The sequence below is a fragment of the Brachionichthys hirsutus genome, chromosome 4 (assembly GCF_040956055.1).
Source record: "Brachionichthys hirsutus isolate HB-005 chromosome 4, CSIRO-AGI_Bhir_v1, whole genome shotgun sequence".
Taxonomy (NCBI): Eukaryota; Metazoa; Chordata; class Actinopteri; order Lophiiformes; family Brachionichthyidae; genus Brachionichthys; species Brachionichthys hirsutus.
Window position 1 is genome coordinate 16,580,218 of NC_090900.1, and position 21,645 is coordinate 16,601,862.

The 21,645-nt window shown below is 52.2% G+C and overlaps 2 protein-coding genes across 2 annotated transcripts; one reads left to right on the plus strand and one right to left on the minus strand.

Moving 5' to 3' along the window:
* Positions 1 to 603: 603 nt before the first annotated feature.
* Positions 604 to 15,475, minus strand: LOC137918238 (rasGAP-activating-like protein 1). Its single transcript, XM_068760998.1, has 20 exons — positions 15,411 to 15,475; positions 14,226 to 14,282; positions 13,081 to 13,194; positions 12,926 to 12,987; positions 12,594 to 12,723; positions 12,389 to 12,470; positions 11,554 to 11,694; positions 11,376 to 11,467; positions 9,753 to 9,870; positions 9,523 to 9,676; positions 7,394 to 7,458; positions 7,206 to 7,318; positions 5,192 to 5,384; positions 4,985 to 5,122; positions 3,684 to 3,843; positions 2,364 to 2,527; positions 1,712 to 1,849; positions 1,311 to 1,446; positions 1,004 to 1,124; positions 604 to 904 (listed from the first exon to the last, which is right to left on the minus strand). The coding sequence occupies exons 1-20, from the start codon at positions 15,473 to 15,475 to the stop codon at positions 604 to 606; spliced, it is 2,544 nt and encodes an 847-aa protein (XP_068617099.1).
* A 1,453-nt stretch (positions 15,476 to 16,928) lies between these two features.
* Positions 16,929 to 21,318, plus strand: LOC137918154 (cationic amino acid transporter 4-like). Its single transcript, XM_068760905.1, has 5 exons — positions 16,929 to 16,951; positions 18,027 to 19,084; positions 19,562 to 20,253; positions 20,493 to 20,601; positions 21,021 to 21,318. Exons 1-5 carry the CDS (start codon positions 16,929 to 16,931, stop codon positions 21,227 to 21,229), a joined length of 2,091 nt encoding a protein of 696 aa, XP_068617006.1. The 3' UTR covers positions 21,230 to 21,318.
* The last annotated feature ends 327 nt before the right edge of the window (positions 21,319 to 21,645 follow it).

Here is a 21,645-nt window from a genome sequence, read left to right on the forward strand (position 1 = left end):
TATCTCGATTAATTATTGACCGAAGTTTATGAAATTTGACAGTCGTGTGTGTGTGTGTGTGTGTGTGTGTGGGGGGGGGGGGGGGTCCTCTATCTCACCACAGAATCTCATCTGGTTCTGATCCAGAATGAGGTCAGGAACAAATATTACATTTTAACATTAAACCCATTTATGGAATCAAGAATCAGTTAAAATCATCAGCTCTGATTCACTTTGACTTTTCATGTTGGTGTTTAAAGATACCAGAACAATCTAGAACCTTCTGGTGCTGATCCAGATCACCGTGTGGACGGTGTGGATCCAGTTAGGAGGGGAACGAGCTGCTTGGGGGAGGTCTGTGCTCTCTGAGTGCTCTTCTAGTTTTTACTGGAACACACCTTTTATTCAGGTAATTCAACCCCAACAAGCATTTTGCATAAAATGTCCATGCAGGACATCCCTGTTGCCGAGGACAATCACGTCTCCAAGGCGACAAATGACCAAAATATTCCAAGTGGTAGAATTCCAGTTTGCCTCCGGAAGGAGCAGGAACTGGAAGGCTGGACAGGACACTGTCCCCGTCAGGCCCTCCGGCTCTGGACCCGGTCTGTTGGGGGTCGGGGGTCAGGGGTTGAGAACGGCCCCGGTGCCCTCCTCTTCCTCTCTGGACCGGTAGGCGGCGTGAACTCGCTCCAGGTCCTCAATCACCGCCAGCAGCCGGGCAGCGACCGGGGGCTTCATTGGCTGGGGGGTGCCTTCTGCGCCATCTAGGGGACAGACAGAGCACTGCACTGTCAAACAACGAAGACAACCAGGACACCTGGGGGGGCCAGCAGCAGCCGTACCTGGGGGGACGCCAGCGTCCGCCTTCTTGTCTTCATCATCGGATGTCCGATCGGTGGCAGCCGACTCCAGGTGAGTATTCCTGCAGAATCGATTGATCAGCGTAAAAATAAATCGTCCATCATCCATCCATCCATCATCCATCCATCATCCATCATCATTGATAACTTTAATAACTGACCTGAGTTGCTCCCGGCCCTGGAGGAGCTGCTTGTATATGGTCTGCGTCTCCACGTCCGGGTCCAGCGGGTCGCTCCAGTCGCCCAGGGTTACGGCTGAGTGGGTCCGACTGCAGCCTGTAACTGAGAACCGGGTGATGGGGGTTTCACAGAACCACAAGGGTCTACGTGGAACCGCAGCGGATTGGTTTCCACAGCTCCAATCAGGGGGCTCGATCCATGAGTCAAGTCAGCAGTGATGCCGTCTCTGTATCGCTAAATCCTGATAATCTGAGGCCCGTTTAATTTAACCCCGCCCCCCGGGCCTACCGGCGCGGTCCGTCTGCAGGCAGCAGGTCCACTTCCCGCTCCGGTGGGCCCCCGGGTGGAAGGAGGGTGACGCCCGCTGGTTGTAGGTGCTGACCTTCCTGATGGCTGACAGCCATTGGTTGAGCTCGTTCACATTCTGTCCAGAGAAGAACAAGCGTCATCACTTCCTGTCTGTTATCCCTGAAGGTCGGCAACACATCTATGAAGGGGCGGAGCCAAAGGAACCGCTGAGACCAATCCGGAGCCACGTTAAGATGTGTGTTGTTTTGTTGGTGTTGGGTCGCATCTTATTCTGAAAGGGGGCCGGCCTTAATAAGCTTCTCGTTTTGAACTGAACTGAACCCAATCAGAGCGCGTTAGCCGTTAGCCGTTAGCCGTTAGCTGTTAGCTGTTAGCTGCACCTTGCACTGGATGTACGCCGTGCGCAGCTGCGCCTCGTTGTCCTGGGAGACAACCTGCATCACGTTCTGCTGCTGAAAGGCGTTCTCATCCACCCTCTCCACAGCGCGCACACACCGGACCGGGATGGAGGAGCGCACCTGCAAGATGTGAGGAAGACATGAGGACATGAGGAAGACATGAGGAGGACATGAGGAAGACATGAGGAAGACATGAGGACGACATGATGAGGACATGAGGAAGACATGAGGAGGACATGAGGAAGACATGATGATGACATGAGGACATGAGGAGGACATGAGGAAGACATGAGGACGACATGAGGACAACATGATGAGGACATGAGGAAGACATGAGGAAGACATGAGGACGACATGATGAGGACATGAGGAAGACATGAGGACAACATGATGAGGACATGAGGAAGACATGAGGACGACATGAGGAGGACATGAGGAAGACATGAGGAGGACATGAGGAAGACAGGAGGAAGACATGAGCGAGGCCACTTTAAAGTGTAAATCAGCCCCGCCCACCGCGGAACGAAGCTTCCTTTCCATTTCATTGTCCACGCAGACAAGACTCCATTGATGGAATAATGCTACCAGCCGGGCCGGTACCAACCTGACCGGTACCGGCCGGGCTGGTACCAACCTGACCGTCAGGCGTCTTGGCGTAGGCCAGCGTCTCGCTGGTCAGCCAGAAGTAGCGCTTCTTGAAGGCGAAGCGGGACAGCAGCTGGGGTCCCTCCGCCTTGTGCTTGTGCAGGTACCCCTCTTTCACGGTGACGGAGGACGTGAACTCCGCCCTCTGAGGCGCTGGAGATGGAAGGTTGGAAGAGCTTCAGAAGAAACCCTCTACTGGCCCTGACGCTCCCTCAGACCAGGTCCCTGAGAACCCGGTCCACACCCCCAGAAGCCTCCAGATAACAAACTGAACTGAAAAGACACATGCGTTTTTTTCAAGCTGAAACCTGCGAGCTAACGTCAGCTAGCGCTTTAAGCTACGAGGCTACAGAATAATAATGATAAAATCAATTTGTAGCATCTGGATTTATTTAATTAGTTTGACGTTTAAACTAGTCTCACTAGTAACACTGCATCCTAATCGTTTCAGGCAGCAGCCCGGGGACTCGGTCAGCAGGAAGGACCAGAACCAGAATCCCCTTCAGTCCAATAAATCCACTGAGCATGAAATGTTAAACGAGCCTTGAAGAGGAAGGAGTGGGTGATGTCACACAGAGGGAGGAGCTTTCACAGCAGCCTCACGATCACATGGCGAGTGCAGCCAACACACTGGGTTGCAGTGTAGCATGTAGCAGTATAGCATGTATAGCAGTGGAGCAATATAGTAGTGGAGCAGTGGAGCATGTAGCATGGTACAGTGTAGCATGTAGCAATATAGTAGTGGAGCAGTGTAGCATGTAGCATGGTACAGTGGAGCATGTAGCATGTAGCAGTGTAGCATGGTACAGTGGGGCATGTAGCAGTGTAGCATGTAGCAATATAGTAGTGGAGCAGTGGAGCATGTAGCATGTAGCAGTGTAGCATGTAGCATGGTACAGTGGAGCATGTAGCAGTGTAGCATGTAGCAATATAGTAGTGGAGCAGTGGAGCATGTAGCATGTAGCAGTGTAGCATGTAGCATGGTACAGTGGAGCATGTAGCAGTGTAGCATGTAGCAATATAGTAGTGGAGCAGTGGAGCATGTAGCAGTGTAGCATGTAGCATGGTACAGTGGGGCGTGTAGCAGTGTAGCATGTAGCAATATAGTAGTGGAGCAGTGGAGCATGTAGCAGTATAGCATGTAGCAGTGTAGCATGTAGCATGCTACAGTGGAGCATGTAGCAGTGGAGCATGTAGCAGTGGAGCATGTAGCATGTAGCATGTAGCGTATACCAGATATGATAGGAGATGTGCTAGGAGACGGTTCTGACCACATTCCCATCTGATTAGCGTTGAATGTTGTGCTCACAGCTTTCAGTCTTACTAATGTCGTGATCAATATCGATCAGCTTGTCCAGGAAGTCTTTCACAGACGCCACGCTGCGCAGGATGATGGGATGAAGAGGCGCCATCCACCGCTCCTTTCCGTGACCCAGCTGCAGGCCGAGGTTCCCGACACTTTGCAGCGCCTGCCGACAATGAAGACACAACGTCCATCAGTCCGTCAGAACCGGTCCTGACAGAACTCGGGACTAAAAGGGTCCCTGGGGCCACGCCTGCTGCGAGGCCCTTTGTCCTGCTCACACCTGGCCTACGGCGAGGAACCGTCTCTGAAGCTCTGCTTTGAACACGGAGCTAAAAATAGCCTCTGAGCAGAACCCATGGCAACAGCACCGGGGACCACGGCAACGGGAGACGAGCGATCCAAATGGTTCCAGCAGGTTCATCATCACCTGTCCTGCAGATTCCTCCAGAAGAGTTTTAACTCCATTTTGGGAACGTTTCTATTCCATGAATTTAGCTGGCCGGACGCTCCGTCCGTCCATCCGTCCATCCGTCCGTCCCCATTGTACCGACAGACATGTGATGGACAGGACTCTCTGACTCTCTGGGACACGATGCCAGGATAAAGCCACGCCCACCTCCATCCCTCCATCCATCCCTCCATCCTCATCCCTCCATTGCTCCATCCTCATCCCTCCATCCTCATCCCTCCTTCGCTCCATCCTCGTCCCTCCATCCTCATCCATCCATCCTTCCATCGCTCCATCCTCGTCCCTCCATCCCTCCCTCCATCCCTTCATCCTCGTCCCTCCATCCCTCCCTCCATCCTCATCCCTCCATCCTCGTCCCTCCATCCTCATCCCTCCATCCTTCCATCGCTCCATCCTCGTCCCTCCATCCCTCCCTCCATCCCTCCATCCTCATCCCTCCATCCCTCCATCCTCATCCCTCCATCCTCGTCCCTCCATCCTCATCCATCCATCCTTCCATCGCTCCATCCTCGTCCCTCCATCCCTCCCTCCATCCCTCCATCCTCATCCCTCCATCCTCGTCCATCCATCCCTCCATCCTCGTCCCTCCATTGATCCCTCCATCCTCGTCCCTCCATCCTCATCCCTCCATCCCTCCATCCTCATCCCTCCATCCTCGTCCCTCCCTCCATCCCTCCATCCTCATCCCTCCATCGCTCCATCCTCGTCCCTCCCTCCATCCCTCCATCCTCGTCCCTCCATCCATCCCTCCATCCTCATCCCTCCATCCCTCCCTCCATCCCTCCATCCTGCTGTCTGTGATGTGCCCTGTGGACCTGAATGCAGCGAGTCGGACCTTGGCGAGCAGCAGCAGCGTTCTGCTGGTTCTGGTGTCGGCGTGTTGATCCCTCAGCTGGAACAGTTTTGGCGTGAGGATGGCAGGAGCGAAGAAACGCAGGAAGAGGAATCCGCTGATGGACAGGTACTTGACATCCTGCGGAGGTGAAGACAGCCGGTGGATGATTGGATCAGAACGGATCAAACGTTCCGGCTGCAGACGGACCTCGTGCTCCGGCGCCGAGAACCGCTCCTCCACCCGCCCGTGCAGCTGTTTGAAGGCGACCCTGATGACGGAGGGGCACTGGTCCACGGAGCCCACGATGGACTCCATGATGCTGCGTAGGTACACCTGCAGCATCTCCACACTGCTGTCCCGCACCTCGTCCTCCGACGGCGCCGCCTTAAAGGACATTCTTCTTCAGGGAGAAAAAAGATCATCGTCAATGTCACCATCGTCTTCATCAGGTGGAGATTGAGGGTGTTGAACATTGTTAGTGGGTCCGCTCCACAGGTAGGAGGTGAGTTAGAGGAGAAGGAGAAGTTCTTACGCTCCACAGGTAGGAGGTGAGTTAGAGGAGAAGGAGAAGTTCTTACGCTCCACAGGTAGGAGGTGAGTTAGAGGAGAAGGAGAAGTTCTTACGCTCCACAGGTAGGAGGTGAGTTAGAGGAGAAGGAGAAGTTCTTACGCTCCACAGGTAGGAGGTGAGTTAGAGGAGAAGGAGAAGTTCTTACGCTCCACAGGTAGGAGGTGAGTTAGAGGAGAAGGAGAAGTTCTTACGCTCCACAGGTAGGAGGTGAGTTAGGAGAAGGAGAAGTTCTTACGCTCCACAGGTAGGAGGTGAGTTAGAGGAGAAGGAGAAGTTCTTACGCTCCACAGGTAGGAGGTGAGTTAGAGGAGAAGGAGAAGTTCTTACGCTCCACAGGTAGGAGGTGAGTTAGAGGAGAAGGAGAAGTTCTTACGCTCCACAGGTAGGAGGTGAGTTAGAGGAGAAGGAGAAGTTCTTACGCTCCACAGGTAGGAGGTGAGTTAGAGGAGAAGGAGAAGTTCTTACGCTCCTCAGGTAGGAGGTGAGTTAGAGGAGAAGGAGAAGTTCTTACGCTCCACAGGTAGGAGGTGAGTTAGAGGAGAAGGAGAAGTTCTTACGCTCCACAGGTAGGAGGTGAGTTAGAGGAGAAGGAGAAGTTCTTACGCTCCACAGGTAGGAGGTGAGTTAGAGGAGAAGGAGAAGTTCCTACGCTCCACAGGTAGGAGGTGAGTTAGAGGAGAAGGAGGAGTTCTTACGCTCCACAAGTAGGAGGTGAGTTAGAGGAGAAGGAGAAGTTCTTACGCTCCACAGGGAGGAGGTGAGTTAGAGGAGAAGGAGAAGTTCTTACGCTCCTCAGGTAGGAGGTGAGTTAGAGGAGAAGGAGAAGTTCTTACGCTCCACAGGTAGGAGGTGAGTTAGAGGAGAAGGAGAAGTTCTTACGCTCCACAGGTAGGAGGTGAGTTAGAGGAGAAGGAGAAGTTCTTACGCTCCACAGGTAGGAGGTGAGTTAGAGGAGAAGGAGGAGTTCTTACGCTCCACAGGTAGGAGGTGAGTTAGAGGAGAAGGAGGAGTTCTTACGCTCCACAAGTAGGAGGTGAGTTAGAGGAGAAGGAGAAGTTCTTACGCTCCTCAGGTAGGAGGTGAGTTAGAGGAGAAGGAGAAGTTCTTACGCTCCACAGGTAGGAGGTGAGTTAGAGGAGAAGGAGAAGTTCTTACGCTCCACAGGTAGGAGGTGAGTTAGAGAAGGAGAAGTTCTTATGCTCCACAGGTAGGAGGTGAGTTAGAGGAGAAGGAGAAGTTCTTACGCTCCACAGGTAGGAGGTGAGTTAGAGGAGAAGGAGAAGTTCTTACGCTCCACAGGTAGGAAGTGAGTTAGAGGAGAAGGAGAAGTTCTTACGCTCCACAGGTAGGAGGTGAGTTAGAGGAGAAGGAGAAGTTCTTACGCTCCACAGGGAGGAGGTGAGTTAGAGGAGAAGGAGAAGTTCCTACGCTCCACAGGTAGGAGGTGAGTTAGAGGAGAAGGAGAAGTTCTTACTCTCCACAGGTAGGAGGTGAGTTAGAGGAGAAGGAGAAGTGGATGATGTCACAGATAGACATCCAAAGGGACAGCTATTGCTAGGCAACAGGCGCTGTCTTTTAACATCCTTCTTCTTCTTCTTCTTCGGTCTTCTGCTTGGTGTGACGCACTGAGGAGGACGTTGTCCGTCTCACCTGCTGCGGTTCTGGTCCATCTTACACGGGTCCAGCTCGATGTACTTCCTGTCATCAAAGATCCGGTTGATGACGGGCTTCAGCACCTTGTGCAGGTAGAGCATGCCGACAGCCTGCGAGGACACAGAGCACCTGCTTCACACCTGAGCTCAGGGATTGTTTACCTGTTGGAGGTGAAGCGGACGCACCTTCATGAACTGTTCCATCGCCTTCGAGGACAGCGAGTTAGAGCGGAACAAAGTGTTCGGATCGGCTGTGCAACAAAACACACAGATCAATCACAGATCAATCACAGAGCAATCACAGAGCAATCACTGATCAATCACAGAGAAATCACTGATCAATCACAGAGCAATCACAGAGCAATCACTGATCAATCACAGAGCAATCACTGATCAATCACTGATCAATCACAGAGCAATCACTGATCAATCACAGAGCAACCACTGATCAATCACTGATCAATCACAGATCAATCACAGATCAATCACAGAGCAATCACTGATCAATCACAGATCAATCACAGATCAATCACAGAGCAATCACTGATCAATCACAGATCAATCACAGATCAATCACAGATCAATCACAGAGCAATCACTGATCAATCACAGATCAATCACAGATCAATCACAGAGCAATCACTGATCAATCAGAGCAATCACTGATCAATCACAGAGCAATCACTGATCAATCACAGAGAAAACACTGATCAATCACAGATCAATCAGAGCAATCACTGATCAATCACTGATCAATCACAGCTCAATCACAGCTTAATCACAGATCAATCACAGATCAATCACAGATCAATCACTGATCAATCACTGATCAATCACAGAGCAATCACAGAGCAACCACTGATCAATCACTGATCAATCACAGATCAATCACAGATCAATCACAGAGCAATCACTGATCAATCACAGATCAATCACAGATCAATCACAGAGCAATCACTGATCAATCACAGATCAATCACAGATCAATCACAGATCAATCACAGAGCAATCACTGATCAATCACAGATCAATCACAGATCAATCACAGAGCAATCACTGATCAATCAGAGCAATCACTGATCAATCACAGAGCAATCACTGATCAATCACAGAGAAAACACTGATCAATCACAGATCAATCAGAGCAATCACTGATCAATCACTGATCAATCACAGCTCAATCACAGCTTAATCACAGATCAATCACAGATCAATCACAGATCAATCACTGATCAATCACTGATCAATCACAGAGCAATCACAGAGCAATCACAGAGCAATTACTAATCAATCACAGATCAATCACAGACCAATCACAGACCAATCACAGACCAATCACAGACCAATCACAGACCAATCACAGACCAATCACTGATCAATCACAGAGCAATCACTGATCAATCACTGATCAATCACTGATCAATCACTGATCAATCACAGAGCAATCACTGATCAATCACAGAGCAATCACAGAGCAATCACTGATCAATCACAGATCAATCACTGATCAATCAGAGCAATCACAGAGCAATCACAGAGCAATCACTGATCAGTCACAGATCAATCACTGATCAATCACAGATCAATCACCAAGAACACAAATACACGTAAAAGAATGTTCTGAAGCCGCTGAAGGAACAGGTAGCAGGTGTTTGATGATGTCACACGGGGGGCTCAGGTAGAGGGTGTTTGATGATGTCACACGGGGGGCTCAGGTAGCAGGTGTTTGATGTCACACGGGGGGCTCAGGTAGAAGGTGTTTGATGTCACACGGGGGGCTCAGGTAGCAGGTGTTTGATGATGTCACACGGGGGGCTCAGGTAGCAGGTGTTTGATGTCACACGGGGGGCTCAGGTAGAAGGTGTTTGATGTCACACGGGGGGCTCAGGTAGCAGGTGTTTGATGATGTCACACGGGGGGCTCAGCCGCCGCTTCATCGATCGACCTCCCTCCTCTTCTCTCTCGTCTATCAGCTCAGTATTGATCTGCCGGACCAGAACTCACCACGCAAGGTGGGCTGGAGATGCTCCGGTATCCATGGCGACGGGAGCGGGTCCATTCAGTGATGAACGCGTTACATTTCTTTACCCTGGCTGCTCGCAGCATCTATTCTGGATCAAACGCCTACGCCCCAGCAGAACCATGTGTGTGTGACGGCAGACCAGGCCCCGCCCACCCCGTGAATGGAGCAGGTAAACAGGTAACTCGAGACTCATGCTGTGTTTAGGAGTCACAGCTGTTAAATGCTTCCAGTGGCAACGGGAAGGACGACGGCGCCCTGTCCAACAGGAACTCATCGTGGACCGAGGTCCTACCTGTGTGGTTGACCTCCCGGGTGTTCAGGTAGTCCAGGAAAGGCACTACCAGGCCTTGGCCCAGGTAGATCCTCACCAGGGTCGTCGCCACATCCTGCCGGCTGTCCACCGTGGTCACCTCCTCCAGCATGGTCAGAGCACTGCTGTCCTCCACCTACAAGGGGGACAGTGTGGACTTAACGAGAGCCGGTTCAGACCCGGAAGGGGGGCGCTGATGAACCTGACCTGACCTCTGTGGGGGGGACGACTGACTCCACCAGCAGGTGGATGAGGGGCTGGTAGCAGACGGAGGGCAGGATCCAGTCCTCCACCAGACGCACCTTCAGACGCAGCGCTCCCAGCTTTCCCCTGCAGGACGAGGAAGAACACGGACAGACCCTAGCTTAGCTTAGCTTAGCTTAGCTTAGCTTAGCTTAGCTTGGTACTTCCTGGTATCGCTTCATGCTGAATATTGATTAGTAGTATATCAACACTACTGGAGCTGCTGAGATGGAGCCCAAACCAAACAGGGGAGACTCTGTCTGAACAAACGTGTCTGCTGTGTGGACAGAAGTTGGACTTCTGCGTCTCCTGGCACAAAAGCATCATGTAGAATGAAGCAAAGACTTCAGCATGGACACAGGACAGCAGCTTCGTACCAAGAGGACTGGACCATACACTAAGGAAGATGCAGGGAGACGAAGGGAGATGTAGAGAGATGAAGGGAGACGCAGAGAGACAAAGGGAGACGCAGGAAGACGTAGGAAGACGTAGAGAGATGAAGGGAGACGCAGGAAGACGTAGGAAGACGTAGAGAGATGAAGGGAGACGCAGAGAGACAAAGGGAGACGAAGGAAGATGCAGGGAGACGAAGGAAGACGTAGAGAGATGTAGAGAGACAAAGGGAGACGCAGAGAGACAAAGGGAGACGAAGGAAGATGCAGGGAGACAAAGGAAGACGTAGAGAGATGTAGAGAGACAAAGGAAGATGCAAAGAGATGAAGGGAGACGCAGGAAGACGTAGGAAGACGTAGGAAGACGTAGAGAGACAAAGGAAGATGCAGGGAGACAAAGGGAGATGTAGAGAGACGTAGGAAGACGTAGAGAGACGCAGGAAGACGTAGAGAGACGCAGGAAGACGTAGAGAGATGAAGGGAGACGAAGGGAGATGAAGGGAGACGAAGGAAGACGGAGAGAGATGAAGGGAGACGAACGAAGACGTAGGAAGACGTAGAGAGATGTAGGAAGATGCAGGGAGACGAAGGGAGACGAAGGAAGACGTAGGAAGACGTAGAGAGACGTAGAGAGATGTAGAGAGATGCAGGGAGACGAAGGGAGACGAAGGAAGACGTAGGAAGACGTAGAGAGATGCAGGGAGACGAAGGGAGACGAAGGAAGACGTAGGAAGACGTAGAGAGATGTAGGAAGATGCAGGGAGACGAAGGGAGACGAAGGAAGACGTAGGAAGATGTAGGAAGACGTAGAGAGACGTAGAGAGATGTAGAGAGATGAAGGGAGACGAAGGGAGACGAAGGAAGACGGAGAGAGATGAAGGGAGACGAAGGAAGACGTAGGAAAACGTAGAGAGACGAAGGAAGATGCACGGAGACGAAGGGAGACGAAGGAAGACGTAGGAAGACGTAGAGAGATGTAGGAAGATGCAGGGAGACGAAGGGAGACGAAGGAAGACGTAGGAAGACGTAGAGAGATGTAGGAAGATGCAGGGAGACGAAGGGAGACGAAGGAAGACGTAGGAAGACGTAGGAAGACGTAGAGAGACGAAGGAAGATGCAGGGAGACGAAGGAAGACGTAGGAAGACGTAGAGAGATGTAGAGAGATGAAGGGAAACGCAGGGAGACGCAGGGACGCTTACCCAGCGTCCGCCTCACTGTTTCCTAAGGGCAGCAGGCGAAACCAGCCGTCCAGCAGAGCCGCCTTAAGAAGACAGGTGGACGGGATCTGCACCTGTGGGGACAGGAGGACAACAAGACAAGACAACAACACATCAGACAGGAGGATCACTGGGAAGCATTCTAACAAAGAATCCTCACCTTGCCCAGGAAGTCGTTCTTTCCCACCATGTCCCAGTCCCACACCTCCACCGTCACCAGTCCGTCCCCTCCCAGCTCCTCTGGGTCCAGTTCCAGCTCCAGGGTCTCCCCCCAGTGGGGGAAACGGGTCTTCTTGATAATCTAGAAGCAACAGCTGTAATTAAACCGAGACGCAGACAGAGACACACACAGACACAGAGACACACACAGAGACACAGAGACGCAGACAGAGACACACAGACACACACAGACACACACAGAGACACACAGAGACAGAGACACAGACAGAGACACAGAGACGCAGACAGAGACACAGACACACACACAGAGACAGAGACACACAGACACACACAGAGACACACAGAGAGACACACACAGAGACAGAGACACACAGACACACACAGAGACACACAGAGACAGAGACACAGACAGAGACACACACAGAGACACACAGAGACACAGAGACGCAGACAGAGACACACAGACACACACAGAGACACACAGAGACAGAGACACAGACAGAGACACACACAGAGACACAGACAGAGACACAGACAGAGACACAGAGACACACACAGAGACACACACAGAGACACACAGAGACACAGAGACGCAGACAGAGACACAGAGACACACACAGAGACACACAGACACAGAGACGCAGACAGAGACACACAGACACACACAGAGACACACACAGAGACACACACAGAGACACAGAGACACACAGACACACACACAGAGAGACACACACAGAGACAGAGACACAGAGACACACAGAGAGACACACACAGAGACAGAGACACACATACAGACACACACACTCGGAGCTCACCGAGGTCTCTGCGCTCTGGTTCTTGAACAGAACTCGTGCGAACGGGTCGGAGGTTCCGGAGGCGTCTCTTGGAGCCAGGTCTCTGCAGGACAAGTCAGGACCAGCTTCAGGCCAAGCCCCTCCTTGACTCTGGGCCAGGCTGGCTGCTCATTGGTTCCGGGCCAGACAGTGGTCTGGATCGGGTCCTGGTACCGTCGCGCTTTACCTGGCTTCGATCACCTGGCACCGCAGGCGGGGCGTCTCCGCGTCCTTCAGGAGCTGCAGGCTCAGACGGATCTCCCCCTGGACCTCCTGGTCAGGGTCCACTGGGGTCAGGTCCAGCCAGCCGTCGAGTCCTGAAGACACAGAGCAGCACTGAGGGACATTTTGATGACATCACGGGGTCATGTGACTGGTGTTTGGGAGGTGGCGCTTCCAGGCCTTCCCCAGGAGTGCAGGGATCGTGTGACAGACTCCAGGAGACATTCCCAGACTCTCGGACGGCGTGTCCCCCCAGACACCTGGACCTTTGACCCGCTCAGGGTCATCAAGTCGTACCTTTGGCGTGGGAGCCGATGGCGTCTTTACTCAGGCTGACCTTTCCGATGACGTCATCGTGGCTGCAGGGAGAAGACAGAGACCGTCAGGGCCGATTGATCCGGATGAAGAACTGGAGATCGGGCCCAGGACCCGACAGGACTTTGTGGTCCTACCCGATTGTGTCCTCGTCCATCACCTGAAAGGACAGCGAATGGAAGCCCATCGGCAGGTGCAGCGTGTACTCCTCCCCCCAGAACGGGTTGAGGTTCTTCCACACGGTGGCCGTCCTGGACACAAAGCAGAGCGTTACGCAGAACCCGTCCCAGAACCGAAGAGACCGTAGCTGATGAGTTCTGTTCCGATCACTGGACACAGGAATGCATCTGCTGCACAAGCGGACCTGTATTTGGACACTTCCTGTTTGGACACCAACGCAGCGCAGCAGAACTCGTTCAGAACCACATTTAAAACCCGCTGCAGCACCAGGAGGTTCCTGGACAGAACGTGGATCCGTCATTTAACAGGATCCAGTTCAAGAGTCTCTGTCAGACCGAGGGGGAACTGCCGCCGGTGCCGCTGAACCCGAACGCTCAGAAGCGATGTCCCACCAACCTGGGTCAACAACCCAGAACTGGGTGGTGTCGCCGTCGTCCTGATGGGCGTCGCCTCGCGTTTTCAATTCAATTCAAATTCACTGAACCCTGGTCTGGTACCGGTACTGGTACCTGGTCCAATAGAGACACTGAGCCCTGGTCTGGTACCGGTACTGGTACCTGGTCCAATAGAGACCCTGAGCCCTGGTCTGGTACCGGTACTGGTACCCGGTCCAATAGAGACACTGAGCCCTGGTCTGGTACCGGTACTGGTACCTGGTCCAATAGAGACACTGAGCCCTGGTCTGGTACCGGTACTGGTACCTGGTCCAATGCTTTGTTTCTCTAGCTGGACTGAAACTTTTATTTTCCACCAGCATCATTAATGAACATCACAAAGCAGAACCAGATAATCCGATCCAGTCCTTGGTGGAGAACCGGGCCGCTGTCCCTCAGGCAGACGGAACATCGGGCTGGACTCCGTCCTTGGTGGAGAACCGGGCCGCTGTTTGAAACGTCATTTAAAGAACCCGTCGTCTTCTGCCGATGCACCGTCTCCATGGTTACCTGCGGGGGTATTAAAGGGCCGACGGGTGTCAGGTTCTCTGTGCTGGAGGGCCACGCCCACCACACGCCCTCCACCTGGCGACCCGTGCCGAGAAGCTTCACCTGAAACCAGAGCTTCATCTTTTGTCTCATCACCTTCACGCTCAGACGGAACTCACCTGGCCACGACTTCAGAGTCCACCTTTACAATGCAGTACGGATCACTGGTACCGGTGCTGGAGAGGAGGACAGACAGGCAGGCAGACAGGCAGAGAGACAGAGAGACAGGCAGAAAGACAGGCAGGCAGACAGACAGAGAGACAGGCAGAAAGACAGGCAGACAGACAGGCAGAGAGACAGAGAGACAGGCAGAAAGACAGGCAGACAGAGACAGAGAGACAGACAGACAGACAGGCAGGCAGGCAGGCAGACAGAGAGACAGAGAGACAGGCAGAAAGACAGGCAGACAGACAGGCAGACAGACAGACAGACAGGCAGGCAGGCAGGCAGGCAGGCAGGCAGACAGACAGACAGGCAGGCAGGCAGGCAGACAGAGAGACAGAGAGACAGGCAGAAAGACAGGCAGACAGAGAGACAGAGAGACAGGCAGAAAGACAGGCAGACAGACAGGCAGGCAGACAGACAGACAGGCAGGCAGGCAGGCAGGCAGGCAGGCAGACAGACAGACAGGCAGGCAGGCAGGCAGACAGAGAGACAGAGAGACAGGCAGAAAGACAGGCAGACAGACAGGCAGGCAGACAGACAGACAGACAGGCAGGCAGGCAGGCAGGCAGGCAGACAGACAGACAGGCAGGCAGGCAGGCAGGCAGAGAGACAGAGAGACAGGCAGAAAGACAGGCAGGCAGACAGGCAGAAAGACAGGCAGACAGACAGGCAGGCAGGCAGACAGGCAGAAAGACAGGCAGGCAGAAAGACAGACAGACAGGCAGGCAGGCAGGCAGAAAGACAGACAGACAGGCAGACAGGCAGAAAGACAGGCAGGCAGAAAGACAGACAGGCAGGCAGGCAGGCAGGCAGAGAGACAGGCAGAAAGACAGGCAGGCAGGCAGAAAGACAGACAGACAGGCAGACAGACAGGCAGCGTTGTGAGTCTGACAGCACGTATCTTCACGCCACTGAGCTTTACCTGATCAGCTGCATTCTTTCCCTTCCTGCCCTGATAGTCATGTGATCAATGAGACTGATCAATGAGACTGATCACTGATCACTGATCATTGATCACTGATCACTGATCAGCACTCTGAAGCTACTCACACGTCCTTGGCGGGGAGGTTCCTGCCCTGATAGTCATGTGATCAATGAGACTGATCATTGATCACTGATCACTGATCACTGATACTCACACGTCCTTGGCGGGGAGGTTCCTGCCCTCGGCGACCCTGAAATGGAGGGCTGTGTTTCTGGCCATGCTCCTTCCTCGCTTCAAACAACGCTTCATCTCACGGAACCTTCACGCGCGACGGCGCGCAGCCCCCATGAGCGCGCGACACAGGCGCGCATCCAGTCAGGAGGGGGCTTCTGCGCGGATCAATCAGTGGCGGGAGGAACGCGCTGTTTCCGTGTGTGACGTCATACCTTATGTTTACATTTGCCGTTTAAACTGGATTAATTTGTGACCCTCGTCGGTCCGAACTGGAACCCGTCCCAGGAGCATCTCTGGGTTGACACAACGCGCCACCTGGTGGACAGACGGAGCTACTGCAGGAGCGACCTGCAGCGATCCTCAAACTAAATCAGCTCTTCATCATCAGCTCCTCATCGTCAGCTCCTCATCGTCAGCTCTTCATCATCAGCTCCTCATCGTCAGCTCTTCATCATCAGCTCCTCATCGTCAGCTCCTCATCGTCAGCTCCTCATCATCAGCTCCTCATCGTCAGCTCCTCATCGTCAGCTCCTCATCGTCAGCTCTTCATCATCAGCTCCTCATCGTCAGCTCTTCATCATCAGCTCCTCATCGTCAGCTCTTCATCATCAGCTCTTCATCATCAGCTCCTCATCGTCAGCTCTTCATCATCAGCTCCTCATCGTCAGCTCCTCATCATCAGCTCCTCATCGTCAGCTCTTCATCATCAGCTCCTCATCGTCAGCTCCTCATCATCAGCTCCTCATCGTCAGCTCTTCATCATCAGCTCCTCATCGTCAGCTCCTCATCGTCAGCTCCTCATCGTCAGCTCCTCATCATCAGCTCCTCATCGTCAGCTCCTCATCGTCAGCTCCTCATCGTCAGCTCTTCATCATCAGCTCCTCATCGTCAGCTCTTCATCATCAGCTCCTCATCGTCAGCTCTTCATCATCAGCTCTTCATCATCAGCTCCTCATCGTCAGCTCTTCATCATCAGCTCCTCATCGTCAGCTCCTCATCATCAGCTCCTCATCGTCAGCTCCTCATCGTCAGCTCCTCATCGTCAGCTCCTCATCGTCAGCTCTTCATCATCAGCTCCTCATCGTCAGCTCTTCATCATCAGCTCCTCATCGTCAGCTCTTCATCATCAGCTCCTCATCGTCAGCTCCTCATCGTCAGCTCTTCATCATCAGCTCCTCATCGTCAGCTCCTCATCATCAGCTCCTCATCGTCAGCCTGCAGGGAACAGAGTCTCTTTGTTTGATCTCGGGATTGTTTCAGTTCCACGTTGTGACGCGAGATCCAGAACCAGAACCAGAACCTGGAGCGGCTCTCTCCGTCTGCCTGGGTGGGGCTCCGCGGGGGGCTCCGCGGGGGGCTCCGCGGGGGGGCTCCGCGGGAAACCCATCATGCCTGTGCCTTTAAGAAGCAGCCCAGGCAGGGTGCGTTGGTTTTCCCCGCCTTCAGCTCCATCAACGGACGACACGGCGGCGTCTGGAGCACCGGAGCCGCAGCGCGCATGACGGAGCGTGAACACGCACGGTAAGTAACGGCTGTTATGATCACTGCTTCGGGGATGACGAAGAGAACCTCTCCTGGATCTCGAGCTGCGTTTCGTCTCCGAGCATCCGGTCTGCGCTCCATTTTATTCTCAATTATTAATTTGTCATTAAATGATCCAGCTGATCGCCTATTTCCTGTATAACTTCATGTTTGAATGTTCAGGGACAGAACACGGTGTGTGTCGAGTAATCGAACCGAGTTCGGTGAGCTGACGTCAGTGGTTTTATTTCTAAAGGGGAATAAAGAGTTACGTAATTATAACGGAGGCGTCGCCAGATGCCTTCCGAGGGCAGCAGCTTGACGTTACCGGATGCCCCTCACCGACAAACACGACGTGGTCGGTAAGAGATCACAAATATGTTCGAACAAGGCCGCACACATTTAATATTTAATTTTACGCATCACTCTTTAAGATGACGTGGGCGGGGTGATGAGCGAGTGACGTCACCATCCACGTAAAGTGCTGGAGTAAAAAAAAAAGTATTTTAAAATCCTAAATGTTTGAAATACAATGTAAATTCACACATTTGCTCATGATGACGAATCGTGTGCGTTTCAATAAGACTGAGGTCGACGGACAAGCGGCAGCGAGGAGTCGGGAGTCGGGAGTCGGGAGTCGGGATGTGACAAAAAGCAAAATGACTGAAAGGCTGCTCGATAATGACTTTCACTTCAGCAAGAACCTGCATCACGCTGTGCTGCAAAAGCCGAGGCCCGATCTGCGTGGAGATTGTCTTGATGGTGGTGACATATTGATCCAGAGATGGACCGGCTAGTCGTTGCTGCTTGTACACACTCGGAGCGATAAGTCAGTACTTCCGACCAAAACTGGGGGGAAATGCGGAACATGTCTCCAACTGGTTGAGACTCCACCCCTTAGACCTGATGATGGTCAGACAAAATGCCATCCAATTCTCTGTAGCTATGACTAGCGACGTCAGTCAAGATTCCCAGTCGTCCAGTTCACGGTAGATCTTAGTCAGCTGGACTCGGAACATTGGCTGATGGTGAAACCGTATATTGGACTGACCTCACCTGTGCTACTGTCTTGCAGGTTAGCTCCACCCACGGTTGTTGGATCCAGCGTAGGTGCTGTAAGACCTCCTAGCCCGGCTGGCCTGTCTGACTCTGGCGCCATGGCAACAAGAGGCTGCACCCCAGCGGTGCACTTTTGTCAGAAACTGAACCGACTCAAGACGCTGGATGAAGACATGATGGCCACATCACTGAAGCGCTGCCTCTCCACCTTGGACCTGACTCTGTTGGGTGTTGGTGGCATGGTCGGCTCTGGGCTTTATGTCCTGACAGGAACGGTGGCTAAAGACTTGGTTGGGCCTGCTGTCGTCATATCTTTCCTGTTAGCAGGTATTGCTTCTCTTCTAGCCGCCTTTTGTTATGCGGAGTTTGGAGCACGAATCCCAAAAACAGGATCTGCCTACATGTTTACCTACGTCTCTATGGGAGAGATCTGGGCCTTTCTCATTGGTTGGAATGTCATTCTGGAGAACATGATTGGTGGTGCTGCTGTGGCACGTGCCTGGAGTGGCTATCTGGACTCCATTTTTAACCACCGAATCCAGAACTTCACAGAGACGCACATCCTGCAGTGGAACACGCCCTTCCTTGCCCATTACCCTGACATCCTGGCAGCAGGGATTGTAATAGTTGCCACACTCTTTGTTTCGTTTGGAGTTCAAGTGTCCTCTTACCTCAACCATATTTTCTCTGTCATTAGCTTGTGCGTCATTGTTTTCATCCTGGTTTTTGGTTTTATTTTGGCCGATCCAGTCAACTGGAGTCAGAAAGAAGGAGGTTTTGCACCTTTTGGGATATCTGGAATACTGTCAGGCTCCGCAACGTGCTTCTTCGCATTTGTGGGGTTTGATGTAATTGCATCTTCAACCGAGGAGACAAAGAACCCACAGAAAGCTGTCCCCATTGCCATTGCGATTGCCCTCTGTCTGGCAGCAACAGCCTACATCCTGGTCTCCACGGTGCTCACACTAATGGTTCCCTGGCATACATTAGACGCCAAATCAGCTCTGGCAGATGCCTTCTTCCGCCGTGGTTACAGTTGGGCTGGAATTGTTGTGGCAGTAGGTTCGATTTGTGGTGAGTGTTCACTCTTAAAAATGTGGAAGCTGGTATGAAACCATGTTAAAAGCAAGAATACTTTGTATTTTCATTTACACACAGGAGACAATGACAGAGAGGGAGAGACGAGGACAGATAGAAGAGTCAAAAACAAAGAGAGACAGAGAGAGCAGGAGCAGACAAAAACAAAATATCTCATTGGCGTGAGACTCTGGGGTTGACCCACAATGCCCTGGAGAAATCGTATCTCCCAGCTGTCTTGGGAATTCCTTAGTGTACCCCCAGGAGAGCTGGAAGTTGTGATTGGGAAGGGGTAGGATTATTCTTCTGCGACTACTGCCCCCACAACCCAGAACATCCAGACTTCTAGTACCAAAACATTGAAAGTGAAAGTGATTCTCCAAGTTGGACTGTCCTTTTCTAAGCACGTTGAGCTTCTCTGTAGTCTGGGTTTCACAGCACACAACGTTCTAGTAATGCCTCTCTCTTCTCTAGGTATGAATACTGTGCTGCTCAGCAACCTCTTCTCCCTCCCTCGGATTGTGTATGCCATGGCAGAGGATGGTTTATTCTTCTCCGTTTTCGCTCGAATCAACCCAGTTACCAAAGTTCCTGTCAATGCAATCTTGACTTTTGGGGTTCTCATGGCTTTGTTATCTCTCATCTTTGACCTGGAGGCCTTGGTTCAGTTCCTGTCCATCGGTACCCTTCTGGCGTACACGTTTGTAGCAGCAAGTATTATTGTGCTGCGCTATCAGCCTGAAAAAGCCAAGGGAGCTGCCTCCACATCTCCCAACCCTAATCCTGATCCTGCCCTCACAGAGTCTCAGACCATAATGGAGGACAGTGGAGAGCTGAAGCAGTATGAATCCTTCTCTGACAAGCTCCAGTTGGTGGACATGCAGACAAGAGAACGGCGTGGGGTGGGGCAGATGAAGGCCTGCTTGGAACCATACCTGGGCAGGCTGCTGGGGGGCTTTGAGGCTGGTAAGGTGGTGGCCTTCTGTGTGACGGCTATGATTGCGAGCTCTGTCTCCTTCTGTGCTGTGTTAGAATTTGGAACCAAACAGTTGCATCTGCCAGTCTGGAGCTTCGCATTGCTGCTGCTGATATTTAGCTTAGCTTATGTTCTCAGCCTGGCCCTCATTTGGGTCCATGAGCAACGATCCAACAGCAAAACCTTCCAGGTGAGTTCTTCTCTGGTTCTTACAAGTGTTGCGCAACTCGGTGTTTTATGGTGACTGGATGCCGCCTTCTTTGGCTTTTGCCTTGATGTGCTGCTCTCGATTCATTGGCAGCAACGTAAAGTGAATTTACGTGAACCTGAACTAAAACGAACAGATACTTGCCACACATCGAGTACAGCATTGTGATAAGTGTCGTTATCAGACTACTTGTGGATCACTGATGCTTGCTTTTTCAACAGGTACCTTTGGTTCCACTGACTCCGGCTGCCAGCATCCTCTTTAATGTATTCCTCATGATGAAACTCAGCAAACTCACCTGGCTTCGATTTATTGTGTGGCTCATAATAGGTAAGAGGCACCAGGTAGCAAACGGAGTGTCCAAACTTCTCCTCCTCTAACTCACCTCCAGCTCTCTAGCTTTTCCCGTCCCAACATTCCAAGTCCTTCCTCTCATTCCTAAACTCTTCCATTCTGCCTTCTCTCGCTACTCATGCACTTTTCTCCCCCTCTTCTTCGTTTCTGTCTGCGACCCACAGCAATCCAATTCCACCAACGTCCTGTGGGTTAACGCTGGTGGCGGTCGTATTTATCTGGGCTTGGGACCCGTTCAAGGGTGATACTGGCAGTGCTACGCTAGCTAGTGCTACGCGTGGGGCTGCATTATTAGCATCGTTAGCCTAAAGCTTCTCTGGACCAGTAAACCATTTAAGGACTCTCTGCTCATTGCCCTGGGTAGAAACGACAGCAGGTTTGTGCTCCTTTTGCAGGTCTCTTTGTGTACTTTGGCTACGGGGTCTGGCACAGTAAGGAGGGCATGAAGGAACTGCAGCCCACAGACATGGCTGCCCGGTACGTGGTTCTACCCAGCGGCAGCCTGGTAGAGACGGTGCAGTCTGTGCAGCCCAATGGACAAGTGGACTCGACACATCACGACGACCTCTTCCCTGACACTGAGGAGCGCGGAGGAGAGAGATGATGAAACTAGATCTGTTCAGTTCTCCTGCCTCGTATTATCTACCCCCCCCCCGTCACATGATGACTGTATCTCACTCCCTTTAGCGTGTGGCTAGCCTAGCCTGTCTTGATGCAATGCATATTTGTAAATCTTGTATTACTCGGATGTACAGTAAATTGCTTTATTACTGTCACGTGACTCCGACGCGTCAGAGTTGTTACATCCTTCAAGACGAGCTCTTTCCATGCAGCCTTCGCGGTTCATCAGAATCTATGTGGTTATTGGTTCGATTCTGGGTTGATTCATCTTCCAAAGGTTTACTCCGCTGGATAAAAACACGATATAGATTCATTCACACAATGTGGTAATGCGTGTTTCTTCTATCCCGTCCCTCTGCCTGTAGTTTTTTACATAATGTGTACCTCCAGCCAATCACG

Excerpts from the sequence above, each read along its gene's own strand:
- LOC137918154 (XM_068760905.1), top strand. The coding sequence starts at position 16,929 with ATGACGGAGCGTGAACACGCACG. Across the intron at positions 20,254-20,492 it reads CCAACAGCAAAACCTTCCAG|GTACCTTTGGTTCCACTGAC; the intron begins GTGAGTTCTTCT and ends CTTTTTCAACAG. Across the intron at positions 20,602-21,020 it reads TATTGTGTGGCTCATAATAG|GTCTCTTTGTGTACTTTGGC; the intron begins GTAAGAGGCACC and ends CTCCTTTTGCAG.
- LOC137918238 (XM_068760998.1), bottom strand. The coding sequence starts at position 15,475 with ATGGCCAGAAACACAGCCCTCCATTTCAGGGTCGCCGAGGGCAGGAAC. Across the intron at positions 5,385-7,205 it reads ATGGACCAGAACCGCAGCAG|AAGAATGTCCTTTAAGGCGG; the intron begins GTGAGACGGACA and ends TTCTCCCTGAAG. Across the intron at positions 1,447-1,711 it reads CGGCGTACATCCAGTGCAAG|AATGTGAACGAGCTCAACCA; the intron begins GTGCAGCTAACA and ends TTCTCTGGACAG.